A 24,362-nucleotide genomic window follows, 5' to 3' on the forward strand; every position below is an offset into this window, starting at 1 on the left:
AGCCGTCTTTGACCACAAGTAGCGAGGCCTATGTCCAGATTTAGTGGACCATTCACAATATAGCAAGGACTCTGTTTCCATTGTTTGGTTTCGATGACAGCCAGACAGAATTGGGTCAGGACATCCAAGAATATGACACAGCCACACAGGGATATCTGCCACATTTAACGGCTGCTTTGCATTTTGATACATTTAGCTGCTCGTAATGTTCACTACTTATTGCGTGTGACTTTTTAAGAAACACGTTTTGCAGCTGTTGCTTGTTTTGATGCTGTTAATGGAGCTTGCTGTCACCATTGTGACCATAAAAGTGAGTTGAGGCTGTAATGAACCATAGCATGGTAGTAAAGACCTGGGGTTGTTGTTGCTTTGCTGTGACGTCACACCAAATGTATCTTGGCAGAAAGAAAGGGCAAGTAAAGAGTTGGATAAGATGCACAGTCAAAAGTCATTGTGGGAAAAAGTGGAAGGGACAGAGAACATTGTGGGAAAAAAGCTCACAATGTCACGTCTCGTAGTGTTTTGTTAGCAGTAGTTAGCTGGAAAGCAGTTGGTAGATCTATAGGAAGATAATAGAGACACTAATAGACATAATGTATATACCAGTGCCAATACTATACTTAATGGGAGATCATAATAAAACAACATTTCCTTGCTTAAAAGATTGGAGTAATTTCTGAGCTCACTGAAGGAACAACATGAGGTTTTATCATTACAAGGGATTTATGTTTGTGTGTGGTGAACATGTGGCAAGCAGTGTGTGTGTGTGTATGAGCGCTAGATGTATTTGCATACTGTATATGTTAGCACAAGCATTTGTCTGTGTGTGTGTATGTGTGTGTGTGTAGATTTTGTTGGACTAAGCAGAATATGGAGGTCTAAGATGGAAACCACTCTCCTCTCGCCGTTTGTCATTGTGGCTGAGGATGCAGATGTTCTCGCTCTCCCTCTGGATCTCCTTTCATCGTTTCCGTCCCAGTCTTTTTTTAGGCCTGGCTAATCGAACACAGACTCCCCCCAGAGACACCACAGATTCTCGTGTGATAGTAACTTTGGCTCCCAGGTCAGATGCGTTCGCCAGTTTAAACGATTTACTCCATATTAGCAGAAAGCAGTTTAACAGATGAACTCTCCTACGGTCAGTTTCATCATTTCGCCCTTGCATTATTCTTCTTCTCACCTCGTTAGTGGCACACATGCTGTGAGGTGTGCTGAGGTAAGTTTGGGACTCGATGTCAGCATCTTGCTGGGTTTAAAAATGGAAAGTGGAGCGCTGTTACAGACTCCAGGTCAGAGGCTGAGGGAATGAAAGATTGATGCAGGAGATGCGCTTTGCTGAGAAAATCATTTAACACATCTGCTTTAATAAATATGTCTTCTTCCTCATCTTACTACTTCCTTTATTAGACTAATATTTCTCTCTGTGTTGTGTTTTTTAGCCCGCCACTCCCAAGCTTTTGATTTCTTGCCATTTTAATTAAAACATATTTTCAAATCAAATTTACAAGGCATCTAGTATAAGTATTGTGAAGTTGTCTGTTTACGATAGTTCTCTTCGAATAGATGATCTCCCTCCATATGGTTACAGGCCATCCAGACTCAGCGGCCTCTTTCAGTTTTATGGTCTCTGGGCTGCTGAAGCTCCACTTCCTCTCTAAATGAAGGATACAGTGCTCAGTGGCCTTATGGGACGGACACAAAGCAAGAACAGTGGCTCCTGAGCTATTTAGACCATGATTGAACACGATTAGTTTCAGTATGGGGTCTGTCATTTGGCCTGGGATACATTTGAAGGAAATTCCCATTCACCTCCCAGCTCTTTCCGCTCTATTTGACATTCATGTCTGCTTGTTCTTTCATCATTTATCCCTTCCTGTTCATCCCTCCTTCCCTTCCTTCACCAGATTCCTCTTGCCAGGAGCCAAGTCTGGACTTTTGGAACTGTGTGTGTCTGTTTGTGTATGTGCACATGTTTGTACATCCATCTGTCTGTGTACATTTTACCTGCCAGAGCTCGCAACTCGCCAGGAATTGGAAATGAACCTTTTTTTTTTATGTACAGTATTTCCACTGTTGTGCTCTGGGTAAGTTATTATTCACATTAAAAATAACCAGGCTTCCTGTTAACCTGAAATGCAGCTGTAAAACAGATTTTGCAGACTGTTAACAGAAGGGACACTTTGAGCTGTCTGTCCATCTTATGTAAGGCACATCCTTTAAGTTGAAAAGGCACACAATGGATCAGTCGCTTCTGATGCTTTTGTCATCAGAGTTAACTAAGGCTGTCCAAATTCACACAGCGTGTACCAGGGAATCACTTGTACAATTTCAATCAGTACAGGTGTATGACAAGGTATTTTTGTGTTAGTGTGTTTGTGTGTGTGTGTGTGTGTGTGTTTGATGTGGGTTCATGGGTGCATTCAAGTGCCAATGCTTTATGAAAGGTTAATGTCGCTTGGCTGACCTGTTGCTGGATTCTGTCCGAAGGGGAGAGCTGTGCCTTGGCAGAGAGGAAGAGGCTATTAAAGGAGAGTGTGTGTGTGTGTGTGTGTGTGTGTGCGTGTGTGCGTGTGCGTGTGTGTGTGTGTGTGGGAGGGTGGGGTGAGAGTCCAGCCTGGCATTGGCACAGCAGTGGAAATTCACACCTGGCCTCTGGCTCAGCAGTAAATGACTTGTAAAGAATATCCGCACTGTGGATTTTCTGTTTCAACCTCATTACAGCTCGTAATTGAACCTGCTTCCTTTAATGTTTCAGTTTGACCGTTTGCTTAAGCTTAATGTCCTAAACTGAAGACCTCTGTGCTGCTGTGGATCATTTAGAAGCCTCGCTCAGTATGTTTACGTCCACGTTGAAACGTTGACTCCACTCCAGGTCAGGCAATAAAAAGATTTTTCCAAACATCATGTTTTAGACTGAGATGGGTATAAATTGATGTTGGTGTTCAGACCTACATTATGCAGCTGTGAATGGATTTAGTTAAGCATTGAAACAATCTATAGGCTCGCAATCAGAACAAGCAATCTCCCATATAGGCATTTCATCACCTGTTTGCCCTTATAAGCCGATTCAACAATGAATTGCGTCTAGTCAACATCCTATGAATTGCATTTGTATTCACATCCTATCCTGCTTTTGAGAGCCTAATTGGAGAATAATATACATGTAAACATACTGACTGAAATGAGATTTTAAATATTCAAATATGTGCAAATTGAGGGTTAGGGGTACCAAGCACTGAATTAAACTGCTTAAGATGCTATTGAAACTAATTCCCTGATTTCTAACCTAATTTAGTGACTGGATGCATCACCATGACCACCATTTTCCATATAATTGGATTACAAGAAATGATAACTGTAATCTCTGTAAGGAACAAGACACTTTTAAGAAATTAGCTGTTAAACCTAATCCAAATCAAAATGCATTATGTATTATTAGCAATTTCACATCAGTTATCTAGAAGTGCTTGTAATCACAGTATGAAGGTCATCAAACACACTGTGGCTGTTATCCTGCAGTGCCAACATAGTGCTGTGGTTTTCCCAACATTTCCTGGAAAAAAAAGAAAATTGCTCGTAGTTAGTGTTGGAACTGATAAAGCCTCTACCCTGTGAAGTGCACCAGTAATCACCATGATTTATGGGAATTATAAACACACTAGATTGCTGGTTTGAAACTGCCCTTGTTGTGGCAGATAAAGGCTGGTCTCCCTGGTAATCATGTCATTCAACTAATCCTAATTTGAATTCTGGCAGTCAATCAGTCTAAAAGCATCAGCAATTACTGGATATCATTGAATCAGCGAAAGTAACTTTTTGACAGCCGTGCCAGTGACCCGGTCTTTCATTTTCCCCGTCATTTCATCGCACACGAGTCCAGGTGAGTGTGAGGATGATTGATAGTGAACGGAGGAATGTTGGAGGACCTTCATATGACCCTTTCTCCATATTTACAACATGATCTGACTCAGGTGATCCTAATGGGAAACACATTGTGTCTGTGCATGTGTGTGTGTAAATGTGTGTGTGTGAGTGTGTATGCGAGTGCAGGTGATCAAAGACTTTGTAATCCACTCCGTGTGCTGCTGCCCATAAATGATTTTAGATGCCTGTAAACCTTTCTTTGACAAGTGCATTTCTTTATGATGTCATGTTCAGTGCCACTTCAGTTGACTTGGAGAGATGATGATGATGCAGTTTTTTGTTGTTTTTAATGTTAACGAGAGTCGCCCACTTCATGTCCAGACATAAATGTGATGAAAGCTTCCTCATAAATCCCCAAAGCTGTTTTTTAGATTCTGTCTTTGTTTCAGCTGTCTTTGTGTTTCTAATGTGCAGTATTTGCACAAAGCGATTTTGGGATTGATATCTTAACTGTTTCCTCTTCTCCTCTCCCCCGCTCCCGCCAGCATGTCCACCCGGCACCTACAAACCCGAGGGAACTCCGGGGGGTCTGAGCACCTGCCTGCCTTGCCCCGACCGACAGCACACCTCCCAGCCTGGCAGCACCTCCATAAGTGACTGTGTCTGCAAACTGGGCTACAAGCCAATAGGCATGACCTGCCAGGGTAAGAGGAGCCGGCCTCCGCTCTACCAGATATTATATGTATGTTGGCAACTTCTCTTTCTACCCAGTCAAGACATGGAAGACCACAGCAGGACCACAGTTGGATCCATCCACTCCAGACTGGAAATTTCAGTGCCTCGTGAAGCTGGAATGATGAGATATATGGAGGTTTTTAACACATGAGTGAATGTGCTCTGTAAAGGAAGAAATATGGGAGAGTTTGTGGCCTGGAGGGTCATTGGGTACGGGCAGTAAAAACAGTTATGGATGACAAGTGTGGTGATACATGGGGGTGAATAAACTGGAACATAAACACTTACACAGTGTTCCACAGAAATATGATGTTAAGTACCTGTATTAGCAGTCTGCCTCCACTAATTTCAGTCGCCCTCCCATTCCTCGGGAAGAATGACTCAGTGATTTCCAAAGAGTGCAATTCATCCGAACACCATGATCTCCATTAATCTTCAGTTTGACCTTTTCTATCACTCCATGCAGACTGAAGGGGGGATGGTGGTGCTCATCATTTTCTACTTTAATGCCATCTTAACATTTCTCATCTGGAACATTAACTGTCAAATGTGCCAAACAGTCAGAGTTCATTTTCTGATTGCTTCTCCTTTTCTTTTCTCTGCTTCCTTTCGTCTCTCACCCTACTTGCAGTGGTTCACTGTTCACCGCTGTACCCACCAGAGAATGGCTTTTTCATCCAAAATGTTTGTAACAACCACTTCGATGCCGCCTGTGGTGTGCGATGCCAGGCAGGCTTCGACCTCCAGGGAACAAACATCAGGCTCTGCCAGGCTGACGGCACCTGGTCAGGGACGCCGGCCAGCTGCAGAGGTGAGGTTCAACACACAGGCTTAAGTTTCAAAATTCCTTGTTTTTTTATCTTTCTGTCTTTACTTTTTCCCTATCCTTGTCTGGTTGCATTCGTTTCCGCTCCTTTTGGCTTCCCTTGGGAATCTCATCTGATTCTCAAATTACAGCCTAGCATATTTGGTATAATCCAGCATATAGTGTATGTCTTTTTCTTATACAGTGATTGCGCACACACACACACACACACACACACACACACACACACACGCATGCTTGATTGATCCCTACAGGTTCCTCCTCTCCACATGTCTTATATAATTCCCCATTATATTGTGGGATCTTCATCAAAGCTCTTTGAGTGGCCTCCTCCCTTCTGATGCCTGTGAGCTTTCAAAACGTTTATGTAGCACTAAATCGAGTTATCAGAATGAAGAATATGAGCTGCACCATTGTTCTACAAGCCAGAGGGAGTGGGAGTCTGTGTGAGGGAGAGGGAATGTGCGCACAAGTGTGTGTGTGTGTGTGTGTGTGTGTGTGTGTGTGTGTGTGTGTGTTGGTGGGTTAAGATTTTTTTTTGCCTTGTATTGAGTTCATGTGTGTTTAGACTGAATGAGGAGTCAACATTTACTGCAGGACTACTGCTTTCTGCCAGGCCAGATGTTGGAAACGGGGAGACAGGAAGTAGGGAGTGTTCAATAAAAGAGGGAGAGACACAAACGAAGAGGCAGACAGGGCAGCGAAAGGAAGAAGGAAAAATGGGGAATGGAGGTCAATAGTTACTTAAAATATGACAGTTACAACAGCGAGACAGCAGCAGCATGACTCATAGAAATACCAAGACACTGAATATTTAAGGGTGTGTGGATGATTTATACTATATGGCTCTGAGTATATATTATCTGTGTGTCTGTGTGTGTGTGTCTACATATGTCTAGTCTGTGCCACACAGGACCTCCCACCTAGTTAAGCCCTAAGGGAGGGGGTCTCCTCTAAAATGTCTCTGCGTCTCTGGGCGGTGATGAGAAATAACACACTATACACACTTTCCTAGACCTCACCGCAACTCAGAACAGACACACGCAATGTTTTTAATTTAAAGAAGGGGATTTTCCCACTTTGGGTTAAATGATAGACCCTATGTTATACCTAAAGATGACAGAGACTTATATTCATCCTGATTTTGATTTACATCTTTCTCCTCGTGTGGTGATTCAAATATGTATTTTATCTGTTACTCCTTCTGATATAGTTTAAATTAAAATTATAAACTAATAAGTCAGCACGATTTAATTCCATGTTTGTCTTGATAAACGTATAGAACCGTACTGCGGCCTTTCCCAAGTCATGACTGTTACATTTGAGATTGAGTCCTGTTTGGAAAATATGTTGTGTGATTGTAAATGGTCATCATTTTGATGTGATCCCCAGTGCGCTCCTGCCCGGCCCTCACCAGGCCCCAGCACGGCTTCCTGCGATGCAGCGATGGCGGCGCCTCCTACATGGCAGAGTGTCAGGTGGGCTGTGAGCGAGGCTACCGGCTGGAGGGTGACTCCAGACTCACCTGCCAGGCCAACTCCCAGTGGAGTGGACCGTACCCTCGGTGTGTGGGTAAGCCTTCATCTCCTTCAATCCCCCTATCTCACAACCTTTAATCCTGGGGTAACAGTAAAGGTGTCCGGCTATTCATCCCCAAAGGTTTCCCCAGTTCACACCGTTTGGGTAAGGAAGCCACCATTTGGTCTCACCTAGCACCGCTGTGCCACCACAGGTGCCCAGTGAGGACGCACAGCTACTAGAGGAAGTCAGTTATGAATCTTCACAGACAGATCCAGAGAATGCTTTTAGAATGACGCTGCACTTTTTGTGTCACTAAGCAGTCCAACATGGAACATTTGGTCGGTGTGTCTGTGCGGCTTATTGTGTCCACACAGTATCAAATGGTGCAACCATGATTCCAAAACAAAGGAACACAGAGGACAGATAAGGATCCGGGCAGCTCACTCGCTGCACTTAATGGCCAAATAAAATCATGAGCAAAGCCTTTTATATATTGCCAGAGCAGCACATTGAGAAAGCACCACAGCCTGACTGATCGACTCCACAGACACAGTTCAAACCAAGAGGAAGTCTCAATGGATCTTAATTGAGGCTTACCTGTTTCACTTCAGCTGTGTAATTTTGTACAATCAATCATTGTCTAATCACAGGCGTCATGTCATTCATGTGATGAATAGCTTTGAGGAAATATTCATACTGTGTATTTTGCTAAAATGTCAGTTTTCATATAATATCACCTAGGAGACAGAAAACCTACAGTGTTTGTTTGAAGCCGTCATGTCTTCATCCTGTGTCTCGTGGTTTTCTCATCTGGATATTCTCCCTCCCCCCCATGTTAACTCTCCCAGCTGTGTTCACACAAACATACGCATACACATATATACGTCTCTGTAGCGTTGTGTATGTTCTGTAGCCACACCGTGTCTAACTCGGCTCACGTCTGTTTTGCGTCAGCTCAGTGAATCCTATTTGGCCGAAAGACAAAAACCATAATTTATCAAAAGATTGATCCCCATCTGGGTATTTAGATGTAAAAACATGTGGTTTTACACACATACATACGTAAGGACAAATGAGAACACACGTACACACAGTGGTTACACACATGCTGTGTACTTTCATAAAGCCACGCTACATCATCCACAGAAAACAGATATATGTGTGTTCTCATAGCGAGTGAGAGTCACCACACACACGCACATACAATTACGCACACTCATTCAAAACTGATAGTTAAGTTAAAATAGTTGCACACACTCGTGCCCGCCACAAAGAGCACCACAGTCAGGCACAGCAACACACAAAAAAGGGACAGTGTGAGAGTGTTTTGGCCGCAAATCTCCGGCCTCGCTGCTCTGGCCCGCACTGACTCACTCCCAACCAACCAGCTACCTTCTTTATTTAAAATACATTACCGGAAGCTCTCCGCTTTCAGTCTCATTTATCGATGACTACCATCTCTTACGCCGGTGCCCTGACTTGAGTTACGGTCTGTTTGTTTGACCATCTCAAGGTTTCCCCCGCAGACTGTCATTGCCTTTTTAATGCAACTAAGAGGGCTCTGTGGGCCGCTGTTGGCAGCTGAGGGGTTTGTTTTACTGTTTGTTTGCGCTGTGGTGAAATGAGATCGCCTCAGCCGCCCCGAGAGGATGCAGAGACATTTTTCCGTCCGATTGAAATCTCCCGTGTTGATTTTCCCTTAAAGCAAGTGAAACAAGAGATTGAGAGGGAAAGAACAAGATGGATCCATTCGTCATGAAGTGAAAGTGACACCAGCCTGCATCCCCAAAAAATGCATTAAGAGCCTGAGCTTTATGAGTCCTGTGGTCGGTCCTCCCCTTAGGTTGATTTCTGACAAAATGTGCTGTGTTTTGTGCCAGTCTGTGACGCACTGCCTGAGCAAACTGTTTTATTGATGGTATTTATAGTGGAGCCTCCTTAAGGTGAAATTAAAAACACAGAAAACATGCTGTGGTGTTTTCTTTATATTACATCTGCTTCTTTTAATATTTAATGAGTTTTTCTTGCAGGTACCCAGACATCATAAATCCACAATTAATACCAGCTTAGTGCAGTACAGCACCTGTGTGGCATGAAATGGAAACTTGATCTCACTTTAGTCAGGAGAAAGTTTGAGTTTTTGTCTGCAGACATTTGTCAGACAAGTACATGTAATGACTTATTTGATTACGTCAACTAACTGGATTCATTTCTGGCTCTCATTTATCTCCAGAGGTGCGTTGTCCCCCTATTGTGGCCCAGAAAAACATCTTGCTGTCGCCTCCTGCCTGCGGGAAAAGGGCAGTGTCGCTGGGCTCCGTTTGCCTGCTCACCTGTCGTCCAGGTTACACCCTCCAGGGAGACAGGAAGGCAGCGTGTCTGTCCACTGGGTCCTGGAGCGCCAATGTCCATAAAACTGTGTGCACAGGTAACTTACAGAAAGAAATGCATCCTGTCGTAAGGACTGTGGGGTTTGATTTTACAGTTTATGTTAATGCTGTTTCTATGTTTTTACTGTATTGAATTTGAGGAAATATTGACCGACCTTAACACTTACTATACTGCATTGAATGTTGCAAATTACTTGAAAAACAACAAAGCCCTGACCAGGAAACTTCCCAATCTCTTTCTCATTCTTGTGCATTCTTTCGGGGCTCTGTGAATGGTGGGAATGGCGCTAGCCCTGTTTTGAAGCGGGCCGTAGGTCACTAACTCGAACCATACCATGTCCGAGCTCCCTCCCATCCACTCGGTCTTGGCTTTGAGGCACGTTATAATACACTGCAGCCCTCCAGATGCCCGGCAGGTGGAACACGTGCTGCGGAGCATCTGCGTCAATGTCCTCAATCCCCTCATTTCCTCACGGAAGAAAGCAGGCTAATGAAGGCAGCTTTGTTGTTAAGGAGATGCTATAAAGATGAGGAGGATGGGAGAGGTGCAGTGTACAGGGAATTTAAAAGGCAGGATGAGTCATCTGTCAGTGTTTTTAATGCTGCAGCAGTGAAAAAAAGCAGGTAGTTTAATCCTATGAGATACAGATAGGATGGGGGGTCGTTATGCAAGACAAAACGCTAGAAAGAGGGAGATTATTTAAATCTAGAAAGTGGTTAATGCAGGCTTCTGGATTCACTTGTTGCAATTATTGTTGATGACACTAACGGCGAAATATTCCTCCTTTGTTATAAAGATTAAAAGAGCCGAAAGGAGCAAAGTGTGTTAGTGCTTAGAAGAGATGAATGCCTAAGTGAATGGGTCATCAGGTCCAGATGGGAGCAACTCTCTTACACAATTTAACAGGCATGACCACTGTTGATGGACGGTGGGCTCTGCAAGGCTTTTTCACTTGCTGGAGCCTTGAGCTGAGATGAAGTGAAGTGCGCTGAGCTGTGCTGGTTCTCCTAATTACCCATAAGCTGCATGTGGGAATAATGCAAACCAGGAAACTGACAATTTCAGCATCTAAACAGACAAAAACAAACCTTTCATTTTTTCTTCAGTGGACCCACACTGGCAAACACTGCAGACCCAAGCATGTTTGTCAAACCGCAAAGCTACTGTGAGGCCCATTTTTTACTATACCTGTCAGTGTGACTGTGTGTGACCAACCGCAGTCACATTTTATGATCGTTTGGTTTGGGGTTGTGCTCATTTTAAGCTGTGGGATAGGAGGGCTCCAACTTATAAAGATGAAGAAAAACAATGCTCTAACAATATTCACTTTAATTTTCCCATACAGTGTAATTTAAGATTGAATTTATGTCCTGTGGTCTCCAAAGCTTACATCAATACATGTGCGCACAAACAACTCCCTAACAACACTGGACTGACCCTGTAAAATGGAGAATGTCTCACTAACATGTTAGGATATTGTTTTTACTGATTAGCTGAATAAGAAATATAATGAGTCTTAGATGAAGCTGGCATTTCCATGGGCCCAGTTGTTTTGACAGTGATATAGAAGCACGTTCCACGCGTCATTTGACATCTATCTCCTCTAACCTATGCTCTTTATGATTGTGGCATTGTGTTGAGCCAGTGGGTCATGGTCGGTCAGGTTCTGGTCTTGTTGGAACAACGGCTTTTGGATTCTGTTAGGACCAATAATTAGTGTGTGACATGCTGTGATTAAAGAGGCCAAGGGTTAGATGACATCACGTCTACTCCCTTTACGATAACAACGAGCAGGCTAAGATCAGTGAGTGCAGGACAGGATCAGTGGATGAGTTCTGAACATCTGTAATGTCTGAATCCTACATTAGCTTCAATTGGATTTAGTGGACACAAACATTTACACCTTTCTACATTCTAGATGCTGAGTCGCCATGGATCCAGTGCCCCAGCGGTGTAGTCGCAGGGACAGATGAGAGACGAGGCACCGCTAACATCAGCTGGGAAGTCCCTGGTGCCACAGACAACTCTGGAGAGGAGGTTGGATTCTTTGCACAACTGAATCATGGCATTATAAATCCAGTTATTTGTCAGTGTTTCTGAGTATTGTCCTCATTGTTCCACGTTTTGTTCCTGCAGGTGATGGTGCAGGTGAAGCCAGTGTACACTCCTCCCCAGCTGTTCCCCATTGGAACGGAAACCATTACCTACATTGCAACCGACCGCTCCGGGAACCAGGCCAACTGCTCCTTTACAGTCACTGTCATAGGTGAGCTCATCGACAGAGCAGTAAATGGATACTGCTTATGGTCTGTGCCACGAGTGCCGCAGCCTGATTCATGTGGACAGACAAGAGACAGTGAGACAGAAACAGAGACTGACCTTTTCCCTAGGCGGGCAGCCAGTCTACCTCAGCAGGTGCCAAAGAGGGTTAGTGCAAAGAGTTAAAAACAGGGGTTTCCCTCGTCAACCACTCCATAATCACGACAGTCAGGGAGAAGAAAGCTTGGGCGCCATGAACATTTCCATATGTTATTATCGTGGTGGTATTTTGTGGAGGTTATTTTTAATAGAGACATGTTTAATTAGTGCCCTCTAACACTGTAGTACCTCAACAAAAATGTGTGTGGTCATTAGCTAAGGCAGCTACCCTGAATGTCTGTTCCACTTTGTTTAGATACGGAGCCCCCAGTGATTGATAGATGCAGGTCGCCGCCCACCGTCCAGGCCACAGGCACGGAGACCGCCGTCGTTTGGGAGGTTCCGCAGTTTTCCGACAACTCAGGTATGTCTGGTCAGTCGTCTCAGAGGGAGACACCGTAGAGGGTTTATTCTCTTGCTCCTCTGTTCCAGTCGGCTCCACCCTCTTCCTCCACCGATGATGATGGTTTAACAGGATCTTTTCCATTAGGTGCCTGGAAAAAGGGAATCAGAAGAGGGCTCTCCTTTCATATTTGTGTGTGTGTGTGTGTGTGTGTGTGTGTGTGTGTGTGTGTGTGTGTGTGTGTGTGTGTGTGTGTGTGTGTGTGTGTGTGTGTGTGTGTGCTGGTGTGTGTGTGTGTGTGTGTGTGTGAGAGTGAGAGATGAGAGTGAGAGGTGAGAGAGAATAGGACCAGTGGACAGATGACATTGTGTTGCGGCGCAGCGTCTGTTGATGTCAGGATTAATGTACTGCTTTATTATAACAGATGGAGGCAAAGGAGAGAAGCAGGTGTTTTGGCTATGAAAAATGTACTTTGTGGGAATTTGCACTCATTCCAGTCATTTTTCACACAGTTGTATAATTATGACTGGACGCAGTCCAGAGTGTAATGCCTTTGAAATGCGTGTCAAATCATAATACTTTTTCTTCATCAGACGAACTGCAGTACACAATGTGTTGGCTCATTAATCACCATCTGGGTACCAACCCTATGGCCACAGCCCAAATGTTACTTTAGTTCCTTTTTCTCTAAAGTGTCCCACTGGAGTCAGTCTGTGGGTTCACATTAGCTTTGCTGCTCTGATCTCAGACTCTGAAGGTCAATGCTATTATCATGTTGACATCATTGCTTAAGTGCCCATGGGCAAAACCATATGGCTTGGTTCTAGTTCAGTGGCTTATTTGGGCTGCAGAACTTGGCCTTTAGTATCTAATTGGGTTGTGATATTGGGTTGTTCAAATAAACTTGGCTTAACTTGAGACTGAGGCAGCTTAATCAATTAACAAATGAACATAATTAAACAAGTAATTGATGTTTTGATCCAGAGCAGAACAAAACAAGTGAGAGTTTTGAACATTATTTTTGCTCCTAAGGATGATTCAGCATGTCACTGGGCTATGCTTGGGACATACTGAGCATTTAACCTGCAACCCAATAGTCTGTCTGTTGAGACTGGGCCACTCTGCCACCTTACAATGTGTTTACTCTCTGTGATTCAGACCAGACATGTTGAAAGAAGAGGATAAAGGCCAACTTGCCCAATGCAAAATAGACTCCAATTGCTAGCCCGTGCTTTCCTGGCCCTGCTGCCATAGCCATGCAGCCATGGTGGTGAGAGACAACAAACCAGACTTTTTAAGGGTTTTTGCACACAACCTGGTCCAATGTGATTCATAGGATCTGGCTGAACACATAAACACATGACTAACACAATCTCAGGTATGTGTATTTTTATGCATTGAGAAACAGCGGCAGACATGGCATCAAACAAACAAGCATTCCACTCACCAATCTGCAGCATACTCATTACCCACCTGTCTGCAGAGGTACACCCCATCAAAAGCACACACACAGGCACACACACATACACACACATTATAATAACAGGCCACTGCGGCTGCTACGGGGCCACACGACGTCAGCCCAGTGCTGCTCCAACGTCAGTGTTTTGTTTTTCCAAGCCCACACCCTGATGCCAAGGCTATATATAGTCTTAGAGACACACACACATACACACTTACAAACACACAAACACAGGCTATATATACTGACAGACACCAGGCTCCAGCAGGCCAGACGTGTGTCAGCCCTCTTGGAACGGTGTAACTACTATGTGTTTATAATAGGGAGGTAGAATGGAGTCAGACGAAAGGTCAGCCTCTCATTTTTCCCACCTTTGCTCTTTGTTTTTCAATGTCTCCACATCTCTCACGCTGAAGAGAGGCTTGCTGCAGGTGTGCTCATTGTTTAGTCCACAACCTGTACAGGACAGCCAGCATAACACACACAAACTTACACTCCTCTCTCCACTGCTGTTTCTGCCATGGCTCCTTCCATCAGTCTCTCCGCACTCAGACAGTCACAATTTTCCCTCTGCAAAACCCAAAACAGGATTATTATTTTTCTGCTGCCATGTGAAGCCCAGACGCACTGTTCTCATGTCAACACATCACTGTTAAACAAAACCGTTATGGTTTACTTGCGGCTTGGCTTATAAACGGCACAACACTGACCTCTGGAGGAAGCTTTTTCCTGAATGTCTGTGATTGTTATGGAGATCTGCTCCCAACTCTTGATGTAAATAATTTGTGTGTCTCTCAGCCGGCCGCTTGGCTGTGACCAGCACCCATAATCCAGGCTCTCAGTTCCCAGTGGGAGACACTTTGGTTCAGTACACCGCAATCGATGCAGCAGGAAACATTCGCACCTGCAACCTCACCATCGCTGTGCAAGGTACACAAGGACTTTACAGCTTACTCCAGAAAATGAGGAACAGTGGCTGACCAAATAAAATGATAGTGCTGGTCATTAAAACACATTTGTTATTGTGCGTAGGAACAACCTGTGAGCAGCCGTATGTCCCAGTGAATGGAGAGTTCATCTGCTCTGAGGAAGAGGAGGGCCTAAATTGTACTTTACACTGTAAGGAAGGTTACAGCTTTACCCAGGATGCAGTGCACAGCTACTTCTGTGCGTTCAACGGTGTGTGGGAGCCACCGTACAGTCCGGACAGACCCGACTGCTCAGGTGAGGGCAACTCACGCACTTTAGTAATGAACTCTTAAATCATTTGTAGGATCGTGTAGGTTTTAAGGCCAACACAGAAATATATAAGTGTGCTGTGCTGTGTTTGTTTCCAGTTAACCGTGTAGCAAACAATGGCCTGAAGCCCTTCGAGATGCTGTTTAAAGCATCACGTTGTGATGATGTGGACCTGATCAAGTCATTCACTGGAGAGTTCAACACCAAACTGGAAGGCATGGTGAGAAGCTTTACACATTATGAGTCAATTAGCCAAGAGTCTCGCAGGAAACAAGCTTATTTTTCTTCTTCTCCACAGCTCCCTAACCTCTGTAGCAATGATGATGTAACTTGCAAGCTAGAGGTGATGTCACAGGGCCACTGTCTTGAGTACAACTACGACTATGAGAACGGATTTGCTATTGGTAGGATTTAGACACACTTTTTTGAATAAAACTTCAACCATGTTCTACATGTGTTTGTGTGAAGAATCTTATTATATAATTGTGTCACGTCTCTGTTCTCTGTCAGGGCCGGGAGGTTGGGGCAACAGCTGGGGTCCTCAGGGCAGCCAGGACTATGCCTATTTTGACTCAGGCTTTGCCACGGGCGGCCAGCGGGCGGCCAGGCGGCAAGATCGTAGCGTGCGACAACAACAACGGACCAGGAGGCACAGAAAAATCACAGGTCCCACCAGAGACCAGAAAATCCAGATCTATTTTAACATCACAGGTAGAATAAATGTGATTTTCTGTGTGTTTATTGACCAAAGCAGTGACTTATTATTTATCCTATATATCCTTATATTAAAATTTGGTGAAACCCAAACACCTTTTAGATGTCAGAGCACTAAATCACCAACCAAAACAGTGATGCAGAGTGAAGACATTTAATACCTTCAGCAGTTGTCAGTTCTTTAAGCTGTGCCCATTCTCCCAGCAAGCATCCCTCTGCCCCTGTCGAGAAACGACTCAGTGGAGGTAGCCAATCAGAAGAGGCTCTTGAGGACCCTCGAGCAACTGACCAATCGCCTCAAGCGAACTCTGGCCAAGCAACCTTTGTCCAGTTTCCATGTGTCCTCTGAGATGATCTTGGCCGATCCAAAGTCACTGGAAAGCAGGAGGGCCTCTCTGTTCTGCAGGCCGGGCTCAGTGCTCAAAGGTCGGATGTGTGGTAAGTGTCAGTAGCCAAGTGGTATCAGATGTATGACTGCTGCTTGACAAACTTGATTTAAGAATTTGTAAATGATTGATGCAAGATTTTTAGTTCTCTTTGTTCTCTGTTTATAGTTATAGTTCTTTCTTATTTACATCACTGATTGCGTGTATTGTCTTAGTCCAATGTCCAGTGGGAACGTACTTTTCTCTGGAATATAACGAGTGTGAGAGCTGTTGGTTGGGTTCCTACCAAGACCAGGAGGGCCAGCTGGAATGCAAATCCTGCTCTGATGGGACCTCCACAGCCTACCTGCACTCCCGCAGCGTGGCTGAGTGCAAAGGTACAGCACATAAACACACACATGTACACAATCAAACTGCTTTTCTTTTGCTTCCAGTTCTTCATTCAATCTCATGTTGTGTTGCTCTGCTTGCATTTGCAGGGCAGTGCAAGCCTGGTAGCCACTCACTAAACGGGTTGGAGGTATGTGAGTCGTGCCCGATGGGTCACTTCCAGCCAGGATACGGTGCCAGAGAATGTCTGCTCTGTCCTGACCAGACCTCCACCGTCACCAGAGGAGCAGTGGATGAGACAGAGTGTGGAGGTGCACATCAAGTCCTGTCAACTGACTATTATACCTTTGAAATGCCTTCATAGATTATTAAGTGCTATGAGGCGACAACATCTCTCTGCTTTCCTCTCCCTCACCCCTTCCAGTCCCCTGTTCGGCAGGCCATTTCTCCCGCACCGGTCTGGTTCCCTGTTATCCTTGTCCCAGAGACTACTACCAGCCTGACCACGGACGCTCCTACTGTCTCTCCTGCCCTTTCTATGGAACCACCACAGTTACTGGTGCAACCACCATACAGCACTGCTCCAGTAAGTGCAGTCTAGTCAAAACCCAAGTTTTTTTCCGTGCCAAACTCCCACGCATTACTCAGATGGACATTCAACCACATTTGAGTTACATTTCTCAGACATCAGTCACTGTCTTGAGTGGCTATGTAAATGACTTACGTCTAGCAAAGCCCGAAGAGAGATAAATGCAGTAAGTGGAACATTTTTGTGTTAGCCATTCTGTGTCTAATTTCATGACAGCTTTTCTAGTTTGACAACTCTCTGCCGTTGCTCCATTTCTGTGGTGTCTGAACAGTGCTCTGACAGCTCAATCCAATTGGAAAAGGGATTACTGCACAGGATCAGGGTGGAAATAGAAATAATATGACTTTTATTGCATGACTGTGGAATGGAAATGAATATGCTGCATGGCTTACATATGGGAATGAACAGTGGTGAGGAGATGCTGCCAGTTTTTAGAAAGAGTACGTTTTTGTTCAGTCAGATCACAACCGTCTGCCAGTCTGGTAGCAAGGGGAAAGATCTTCGCTGGGATTTTCCATCTTGTCTTTCCTTACATTGTCTGTGTTTTCTGTGGGTGTCGATGTCAGGTTTCGGCTCCAGTTTTCTTCCCAAGGAGGAGAGTGTAACTTCTGCTCCAAAGGTGGAGGTCAGCGAGGACTACCAAGCCAGCAGTCAGGTTAGTTCTTCACCCTTAATCTTACGATCTATCTACCAAAATGAGGTTCTTTTCCAGAAATCCCTACTTTATTATCAACACAGCCCTCAATATTATAAACATCCGCTCATTGTGCACGTGAATTTAGGATCTGATTCACTGTTCCTGCAGGTTTTCCATGAGTGCTTCCTGAATCCTTGTCAGAATAAGGGGACATGTGAGGAGGTCGGGGCAGGATACGTTTGCACCTGCATGCCTGGTTTTACAGGTAACTTACACATCCTGTACTTTCCACTTTGTATTAGGCTGATTTATCTTTTAGCTGGGCGCTGTGAGCTTTTGGCTTTTTTCCCAGCACAGTTCTCGTCTATTTGACAGTTGTAGTGACTAGTATTTGATACAGCCTCTGATATTTCCCCCTCAGGTGCAAAGTGTGAGATGGACATAGATGAGTGTGACTCTGCTCCATGTCAGAATGGAGGCCTGTGCAAGGATGGCATGGGAGACTTCCAGTGTCAGTGCAAGCCTGGATTTCTAGGTACGAAAAAACACTTGAGAACTATATTTTAGATTTTGAGAATGATGCAAAAGGACCTTGATTAATTCCAGGTCTTGGCATGTTTCGGGAATATAATTGAAAACACAGTGGGACTTAATATTTAACAGATTTGTATTGCATCTTAACTCTTCACCCTGTGTTCCAGGCTCTCTGTGTGAGGCGGAGGTGAACGAGTGCCTTTCTTCCCCCTGTCTCAATGAGGGGGTGTGTGTGGACGAGGTCAACAGGTTCACCTGCAGTTGTGCCAACGGCTTCACAGGTGAGAGAACTGCAGACACTGGACTGAACTGCTGCCTGCAAACCTTGTTGAACATTTTACATCATAGTCCATACACTATCAAAAATGACATGAAACTGTATAACACAAAGTATCTGATCTGATCTCCTTCAGGATCTCGTTGTGAGCTGGAAATAAACGAATGCCTGTCCAACCCGTGTCTGAACGGTGGTGTGTGTGATGACTTGACCGGTGGTTACTTCTGCACTTGTGCCACTGGCTTCTCAGGGGATAGCTGTGAAGTCAACATTGATGAATGCTATAGCTCCCCCTGTCTGCATGGAGGCTCATGTCTGGACGCCATTAACCATTTCAGGTAATAAAACATTTCCATCTCTTTGACACATTTGTTCAGCGATAAACAAGACATTGTTTAATAAACAAGAGACTGCTTTGACACATAGTTGGAAGAATACCTAGAAATGTGTCGTTTGTTGTTGTTGTCCTGTGTATGTACTTCCATGATGGCAGTAAAATGGTGTTGTGCTGTGTCTCTCTTCTCTGCCCCAGGTGCCAGTGTGTGGAGGGATACCGTGGCCGACTCTGTGAGGTGGACGTGGATGAGTGTGACCCGAACCCATGTGTGAATGGTGCCAGCTGCCTGGATGGACTGGGAGCCTACACATGCCGCTGCCTCCCTGGGTTCAACGGAACCAGGTGTGAGACAGGTACTATAGGACATGACAACACCTCACCATGAGAGACCAACTGATGAGAGAAAGAGAGATTTGTTTGCCATGTTTCTTGTGTTTCAAGTGACACCATTCAGAATGTTCTCAAATCTGGAGCTTAGTTAATTTCTTTACTCATAGTGACAAAAAATATTTCCTCTGACATTGTGATTAAGTATTCTGTATGATATTATGACTGAGTGAGTGTATTTGGGTTTCTCATATACCTTTCTGGTTTCACTCTCTCAGAGATGTCCTCTGCCTTCAACTTGGACTTTGAGGTGTCTGGTATCCATGGTTACGTGATGATGGATGGAGTCATGCCAGCACTGACGGAGATCACCTGCACCTTCTGGATGATGTCATCAGACACGACCAATTACGGCACGCCCATCTCATACGCCGTGGAGGGCAGCGACAATGCTTTCCTTCTCATAGATTACAATGGGTTGGTGATGCAGCATGTTTAATCCCTCTCCTATTTTTGTGGCAATGAATCCTCTCTAAACATTTTGTTCTCATCTCCCCGGTTGGCTCTCTCTTCTGCAGGTGGGTAATGTACGTGAATGGCAAGGAGCGGATCACTGATTGCCCTGCGGTGAACACAGGTCAGTGGTACCACATCGGGGTGTCCTGGAGGAGCTGGGATGGTGACTGGAGACTCTACATCAATGGGAAACCCTCAGACGGAGGCAAAGGCCTGTCAGTCGGCACCACTATCCCAGGTGTAGTGCTATCCTCAACCTTTGTGAGCCTTTCTGCCTTTCTTTCTTTTTAATAAACGGTGGCACTCGTGTTTAAAACAATGCCTCCTTTTCCATATAAACCATGTGTAACCCTACTTAATTAAGTTCACAGTGGGTAGGAATTAACATCTGACCTTTCCTGTGTTCTGTAGGTGGTGGGGCACTAGTATTAGGTCAGGATCAGGACCAGAGGGGGGAGGGCTTCAACCCTGTTGAATCCTTTGTCGGCTCCATCAGCCAACTCAACATCTGGGACCGGGTTCTCACACCACAACAGGTCAATTTGAAATATCCTCATCATCTTTTTGCACGCATATTGCAGTATGTTGTCTTGACTGACCTTAACCTCTGTTTACAGATCAAGGTCCTTGCCAGCAGCTGTCCTGCTTCCCATGTGACCCACAGAGGGAACGTCCTCGCCTGGCCAGATTTCCTGAGCGGGGTGGTGGGTCGAGTCAAAGTCAACGTCAACAGCATTTTCTGTGCTGGTAAGGGGAATTATCTTAACTGATATAGTTAAGATACTCTTTTTTCTCAGAGATGTTTGAGAAGAGTAGCCTACTATACTGTATGTAGCTTTTATTGTTAAGCTTTGACAACAACAGTATGGTTTTTAAAACCCTGCGTGAAACCCTATGAGTGGCTCTGACCCCGGAACTGAGATCAATTTGCTTACATGTTGTCTTTGGTTGCCCCCAGATTGCCCCCAGCTTGAGAACGCTGTGCCCCACCAACATGCCTCCACTGTTGAAGTGAGCCCTGGAGCCCAGGTCCAGCTCTCCTGTGATCCTGGTTTCTACCTGGTGGGGGAGCCAGTGCTACAGTGCCAAAACAAAGGAGAGTGGAGCCATCCTCTACCCCGCTGTGAAAGTAAGACAAGACAATTTATGTCTCTCTCTTTTATAATAACAGTTGGAACTGTCCTGCTACACACTCCATACACCAAATGAATATGGTGACTGCATAATGTAACACTGTCCGCTGTGCATTACAGGAGTTTCCTGCGGTGCTCCTCGTCATCTGGAAAATGGCTTGTTTCAGGGAACAGATTTCCAGGCAGGAAGCTCTGTGGTCTATCAGTGTAATGCCGGCTTTTACCTTCTTGGAGATGCAAAGGTGCACTGCAGCAACAGTGGCAAGTGGGGAGGAAATCCACCGGCCTGTCTCGGTATGACAAAGATTTTATAAAACATGGAACCTTATAATTCTGTAGCCATCATTTACAATATGAATATAAGAAAAGTGGCTTTAATTTGTACATGTGTTCAGATGTGGATGAGTGTGCTCTGGGATCAGACTGTGATGATCACGCCACCTGTCAGAACACAGATGGCTCCTACATGTGCACCTGTATTCACCCCTACAGTGGAGATGGCAAGAACTGCACAGGTAAGAGAATGTGTGGTGTTTTCATTGTTGGTGTAGAACTGGCTGACTGAAGAATAATGTATGTACAATGACAATGTTTCTCTCTATAAATCAATTTGTTGTGTTTGTGTGTGTTCCCAGAACCAGTGAAATGTAAGGACCCAGGCTCTCCAGAGTTTGGCCACAGAGATGGCAGCAACTTCCTGATGGGTGGCAAGGTTGCCTTTGGCTGCCAAGATGGCTATGAACTAATTGGCTTGTCTCGCCTTCACTGTCTGGAGACAGGAAGCTGGGACAGTCTTGTCCCATACTGCAAAGGTGAGTGACTGTATGAAAGTGTGAAAGTTATATCCATATCTGAACAATGTATTTTTCTGTTTTGTTTTGGAAAGTATAATTAGTGTCATTCGGAAGTGAGCTTAGTGTCATGGGTTGTTGATGTTTAACTGAAGTTAAAAATAGGATTTAAACATGTCATGGTCCAATGACCTTCATGAAAGAAAAGGCGGCAGTACCAGAATCTATGCAAAGTTCTTTGTTTTCAGTTTATGTTTTTTTATTATCTTATTCATTAGATAAGACCGTTGGTGTGACTAAATGTTTGAAAAATAACCAACGCAGTTCCTCTGATTTGTCTTGTCAAATCTGTTATTTCCATCCCAGCACAAGAGGGCACTGTTTTTCTTCTTTGAGACAAGTAGTGGAAAGATTATTGAGGTTAGAATGCAGAATGAAACATTTTGTCATAAAATGTGTGGAGCATCAAAGGGAATGGTAAGATAGCATTGCTAAATAAGAATACTTTATTGATCTATTATACACATTTGCAACTAGACCAATAGTTGACATTCTGACATCAACACAAAAGCATCTGAGTAAGGTAAGGTATGATGCATCCTTTTATAGAAACAGCTTTTACATTCTGCACTGGAGTGTTCAGCAGCTGTTGGCGAGTGTGGCATGCAATGAGGTATTTCAACCTCAGTGGAAACAGGTTCATTACTGTACTAGGCCCATTGAAAGACTCCAACAGAGAGAGGGAAACTGACTCACTCAGCTGCAGCAGACATAATCTATCTGTGCCATGCCATGGTCGGCCCTTATTAGTCGGTCATATTATGTTAATCTGAAAGTGAAAGTTGGTTTGCCATCTGAAATCGAATGAAATATTAGATCATGTATGTCTGCCTATCTGGAAGTGCTTGAGGACTTCAGTTGCGTGTTGTATTACATTTACATGTGCTTTTGTTCAACATTGCTGTGTGGAAAGGCTGAGACATTTCTTTTGTCTTCTTTCTTCAGCTCCTATTAGTTGTTCATTGTGTGGTAAGGAAGATAAAGTGCTCATGGGTTAAGGGTTAATGGAGTGAATCATCCCCACTATCAAGCGATAAACTCCAGCTTAAGTCAATACCACTATCTTATATATATGGACTTAAGTCATTTATACTAACTGTCCCTTGATGTTGCACTTTAGCCCTCTCCTGTCCAAGACCAGCTGTTCCAGAGAACTCAATCATGACAGGAACCAACTTCACCTATGGAAGCAAGGTGACTTTCAGGTATCATTTGCATCCTCTCCAACAACTGTCTTGTAATTATGACAGTAGTACCATAATCTGCAGATCAATTAATGATAATAATTAAAATAATATCGCATTGATACTAAGCAAGGTTGCAGTTTGATTTTATTATGAATCTGTTTGTCACTCTATGTATCTTTCTGCCCCCTCAGCTGTAAGAACGGTTATCTCCCTAAGGTCCCGTATGACTTCCAGTGTCTGGCTAGTCTCAGGTGGAGTGGGACGCCGCCTGTCTGTCACCCGCTGACCTGTGGGGGACCTCTGACTGTTGAGAATGCTGACTACACCTTCAAAGAAAACACATACCTGTCCACTGTCACATATACTTGCTCTGAGGGATACAGGTATGGATACACACTGCGCCGTCTATTATCACCTCTGACATGATTTGTTATCACATCATTCTATTTGCCTTTGTTTAGTTTTGTTACACATCATCTTCCATACAATTGAATGGCAACAATTAGTGCCCATTAGAGTCTAGGTGTGTACGCTAACCAGTGTGTTGGTGCAAAGACCACAGGGCTCCATGAAAGTGCTTTGTGAAGCAACGGGAGAGTGGAGCAGTCCTACCCCCCGCTGTGTGAATGTCCTGTGCAGTGAGCCCCCCATCCTAAGAGACGCTACGATCGAAGGAGAAAACTATGCACTTGGAAACAAGGTGCACTACATCTGCAAAGAAGGGTAAATGTTCAGTCTTACTCGGCTGTCATGCTGTTTCCACAATGTAACCTGTAAATATGAGTTACAGGTCTAGATCATGCTATTGTAGATTGATTTATGAAGGCATGTCATTCGAGTATCACCATGCCTCTTCTATGTGGCATCTGAAAAAACTTACAACTGCCACTATGCTGGCAAAACAATGAAGGGAATTATATAACTGTCTGCATGACAAGGAAGTAGGCATAGTTCCAGAAAAGATAAAGCCCTGTGTAATGCGGAAAGCCTTTCTCTCTGTTATTGCGTCCCGGTCTGCTTTGCTTACAGCTACACCCTAATTGGCCCAGAGACAAGAGAATGTCTGCCAAGTGGCGAGTGGAGTGACAGCTCGGCCCAATGTGTCCCCCGCTCTTGTGGGCCCCCGCCTGCCATCGACCACGCTGAGCCCTATGAGAGCCACCAGCTGTTTGGAGACACTGCTAATTACTACTGCACTGACGGATACACTGCTGGGAACAACTCTAAGATGGTTTGTAACGCCCAGGGTGTGTGGGCGCCCCCCGATGGACTGGAGGCCCCTCGCTGCATTGCAAACTTCTGCCTTCGTCCACCCGGCCTACAACACGCAATTTTAGACTCTGTCAACAAACCCAAATATGCCAGCAACACTGAAGTGAATTATAAATGTGAGGAGGGCTTCATGCTCAACACCACAGCAACACTGAGGTGCATGATGGGTGGAGAGTGGAACCCATCGCCGTATGATATTGTCTGCGTGCCAGTGAGATGCTCCAAGCCAGAAAGCATCGATCGGGGATATGTGAGTGGAACAAATTATAGCTTTGGAGCTATGGTGGCGTACAGCTGTGATAAAGGCTTCCTGATCAGAGGGGAGAAGAGGAGGACATGTCAGGCCAATGGAGAGTGGGGAGGAGCTCTGCCTACCTGTGTACCTGTGTCCTGCTCCATGCCTCCTCCACTCAGAAATGGTTTCTTCCAGGTACAGCCCACAAACACCAGTTTATATACAAGTATCTTATACA

The 24,362-nt window shown here is 44.6% G+C and overlaps 1 protein-coding gene across 2 annotated transcripts in view; it reads left to right on the forward strand.

Annotated features, from left to right (window-relative positions):
• svep1 (sushi, von Willebrand factor type A, EGF and pentraxin domain containing 1) overlaps positions 1–24,362 on the forward strand; it is a 61,663-nt gene that overhangs the window by 28,403 nt on the left and 8,898 nt on the right. For both annotated transcript variants that reach the window (XM_076160615.1, XM_076160624.1), the window contains exons 4-37: positions 4,410–4,568; positions 5,231–5,410; positions 6,818–6,997; positions 9,180–9,374; positions 11,256–11,374; positions 11,474–11,603; positions 12,012–12,119; positions 14,359–14,490; positions 14,593–14,784; positions 14,898–15,019; positions 15,098–15,203; positions 15,310–15,510; positions 15,718–15,951; positions 16,115–16,276; positions 16,379–16,540; positions 16,654–16,815; positions 17,385–17,473; positions 17,624–17,720; positions 17,877–17,990; positions 18,157–18,270; positions 18,403–18,604; positions 18,799–18,956; positions 19,209–19,407; positions 19,509–19,684; positions 19,858–19,982; positions 20,064–20,193; positions 20,405–20,575; positions 20,700–20,873; positions 20,975–21,094; positions 21,215–21,391; positions 22,551–22,635; positions 22,809–23,000; positions 23,173–23,340; positions 23,647–24,319. In XM_076160615.1, the coding sequence (XP_076016730.1) occupies positions 4,410–4,568; positions 5,231–5,410; positions 6,818–6,997; positions 9,180–9,374; positions 11,256–11,374; positions 11,474–11,603; positions 12,012–12,119; positions 14,359–14,490; positions 14,593–14,784; positions 14,898–15,019; positions 15,098–15,203; positions 15,310–15,510; positions 15,718–15,951; positions 16,115–16,276; positions 16,379–16,540; positions 16,654–16,815; positions 17,385–17,473; positions 17,624–17,720; positions 17,877–17,990; positions 18,157–18,270; positions 18,403–18,604; positions 18,799–18,956; positions 19,209–19,407; positions 19,509–19,684; positions 19,858–19,982; positions 20,064–20,193; positions 20,405–20,575; positions 20,700–20,873; positions 20,975–21,094; positions 21,215–21,391; positions 22,551–22,635; positions 22,809–23,000; positions 23,173–23,340; positions 23,647–24,319 (5,708 nt within the window). The remainder of the gene's footprint in view (positions 1–4,409; positions 4,569–5,230; positions 5,411–6,817; positions 6,998–9,179; positions 9,375–11,255; positions 11,375–11,473; positions 11,604–12,011; positions 12,120–14,358; positions 14,491–14,592; positions 14,785–14,897; positions 15,020–15,097; positions 15,204–15,309; positions 15,511–15,717; positions 15,952–16,114; positions 16,277–16,378; positions 16,541–16,653; positions 16,816–17,384; positions 17,474–17,623; positions 17,721–17,876; positions 17,991–18,156; positions 18,271–18,402; positions 18,605–18,798; positions 18,957–19,208; positions 19,408–19,508; positions 19,685–19,857; positions 19,983–20,063; positions 20,194–20,404; positions 20,576–20,699; positions 20,874–20,974; positions 21,095–21,214; positions 21,392–22,550; positions 22,636–22,808; positions 23,001–23,172; positions 23,341–23,646; positions 24,320–24,362) is intronic.

The sequence above is a fragment of the Genypterus blacodes genome, unplaced genomic scaffold, assembly GCF_046128005.1.
Source record: "Genypterus blacodes isolate CSIRO-AG114 ecotype Tasmania unplaced genomic scaffold, CSIRO-AGI_Gbla_v1 ptg000011l_1, whole genome shotgun sequence".
Lineage (NCBI taxonomy): Eukaryota > Metazoa > Chordata > Actinopteri > Ophidiiformes > Ophidiidae > Genypterus > Genypterus blacodes.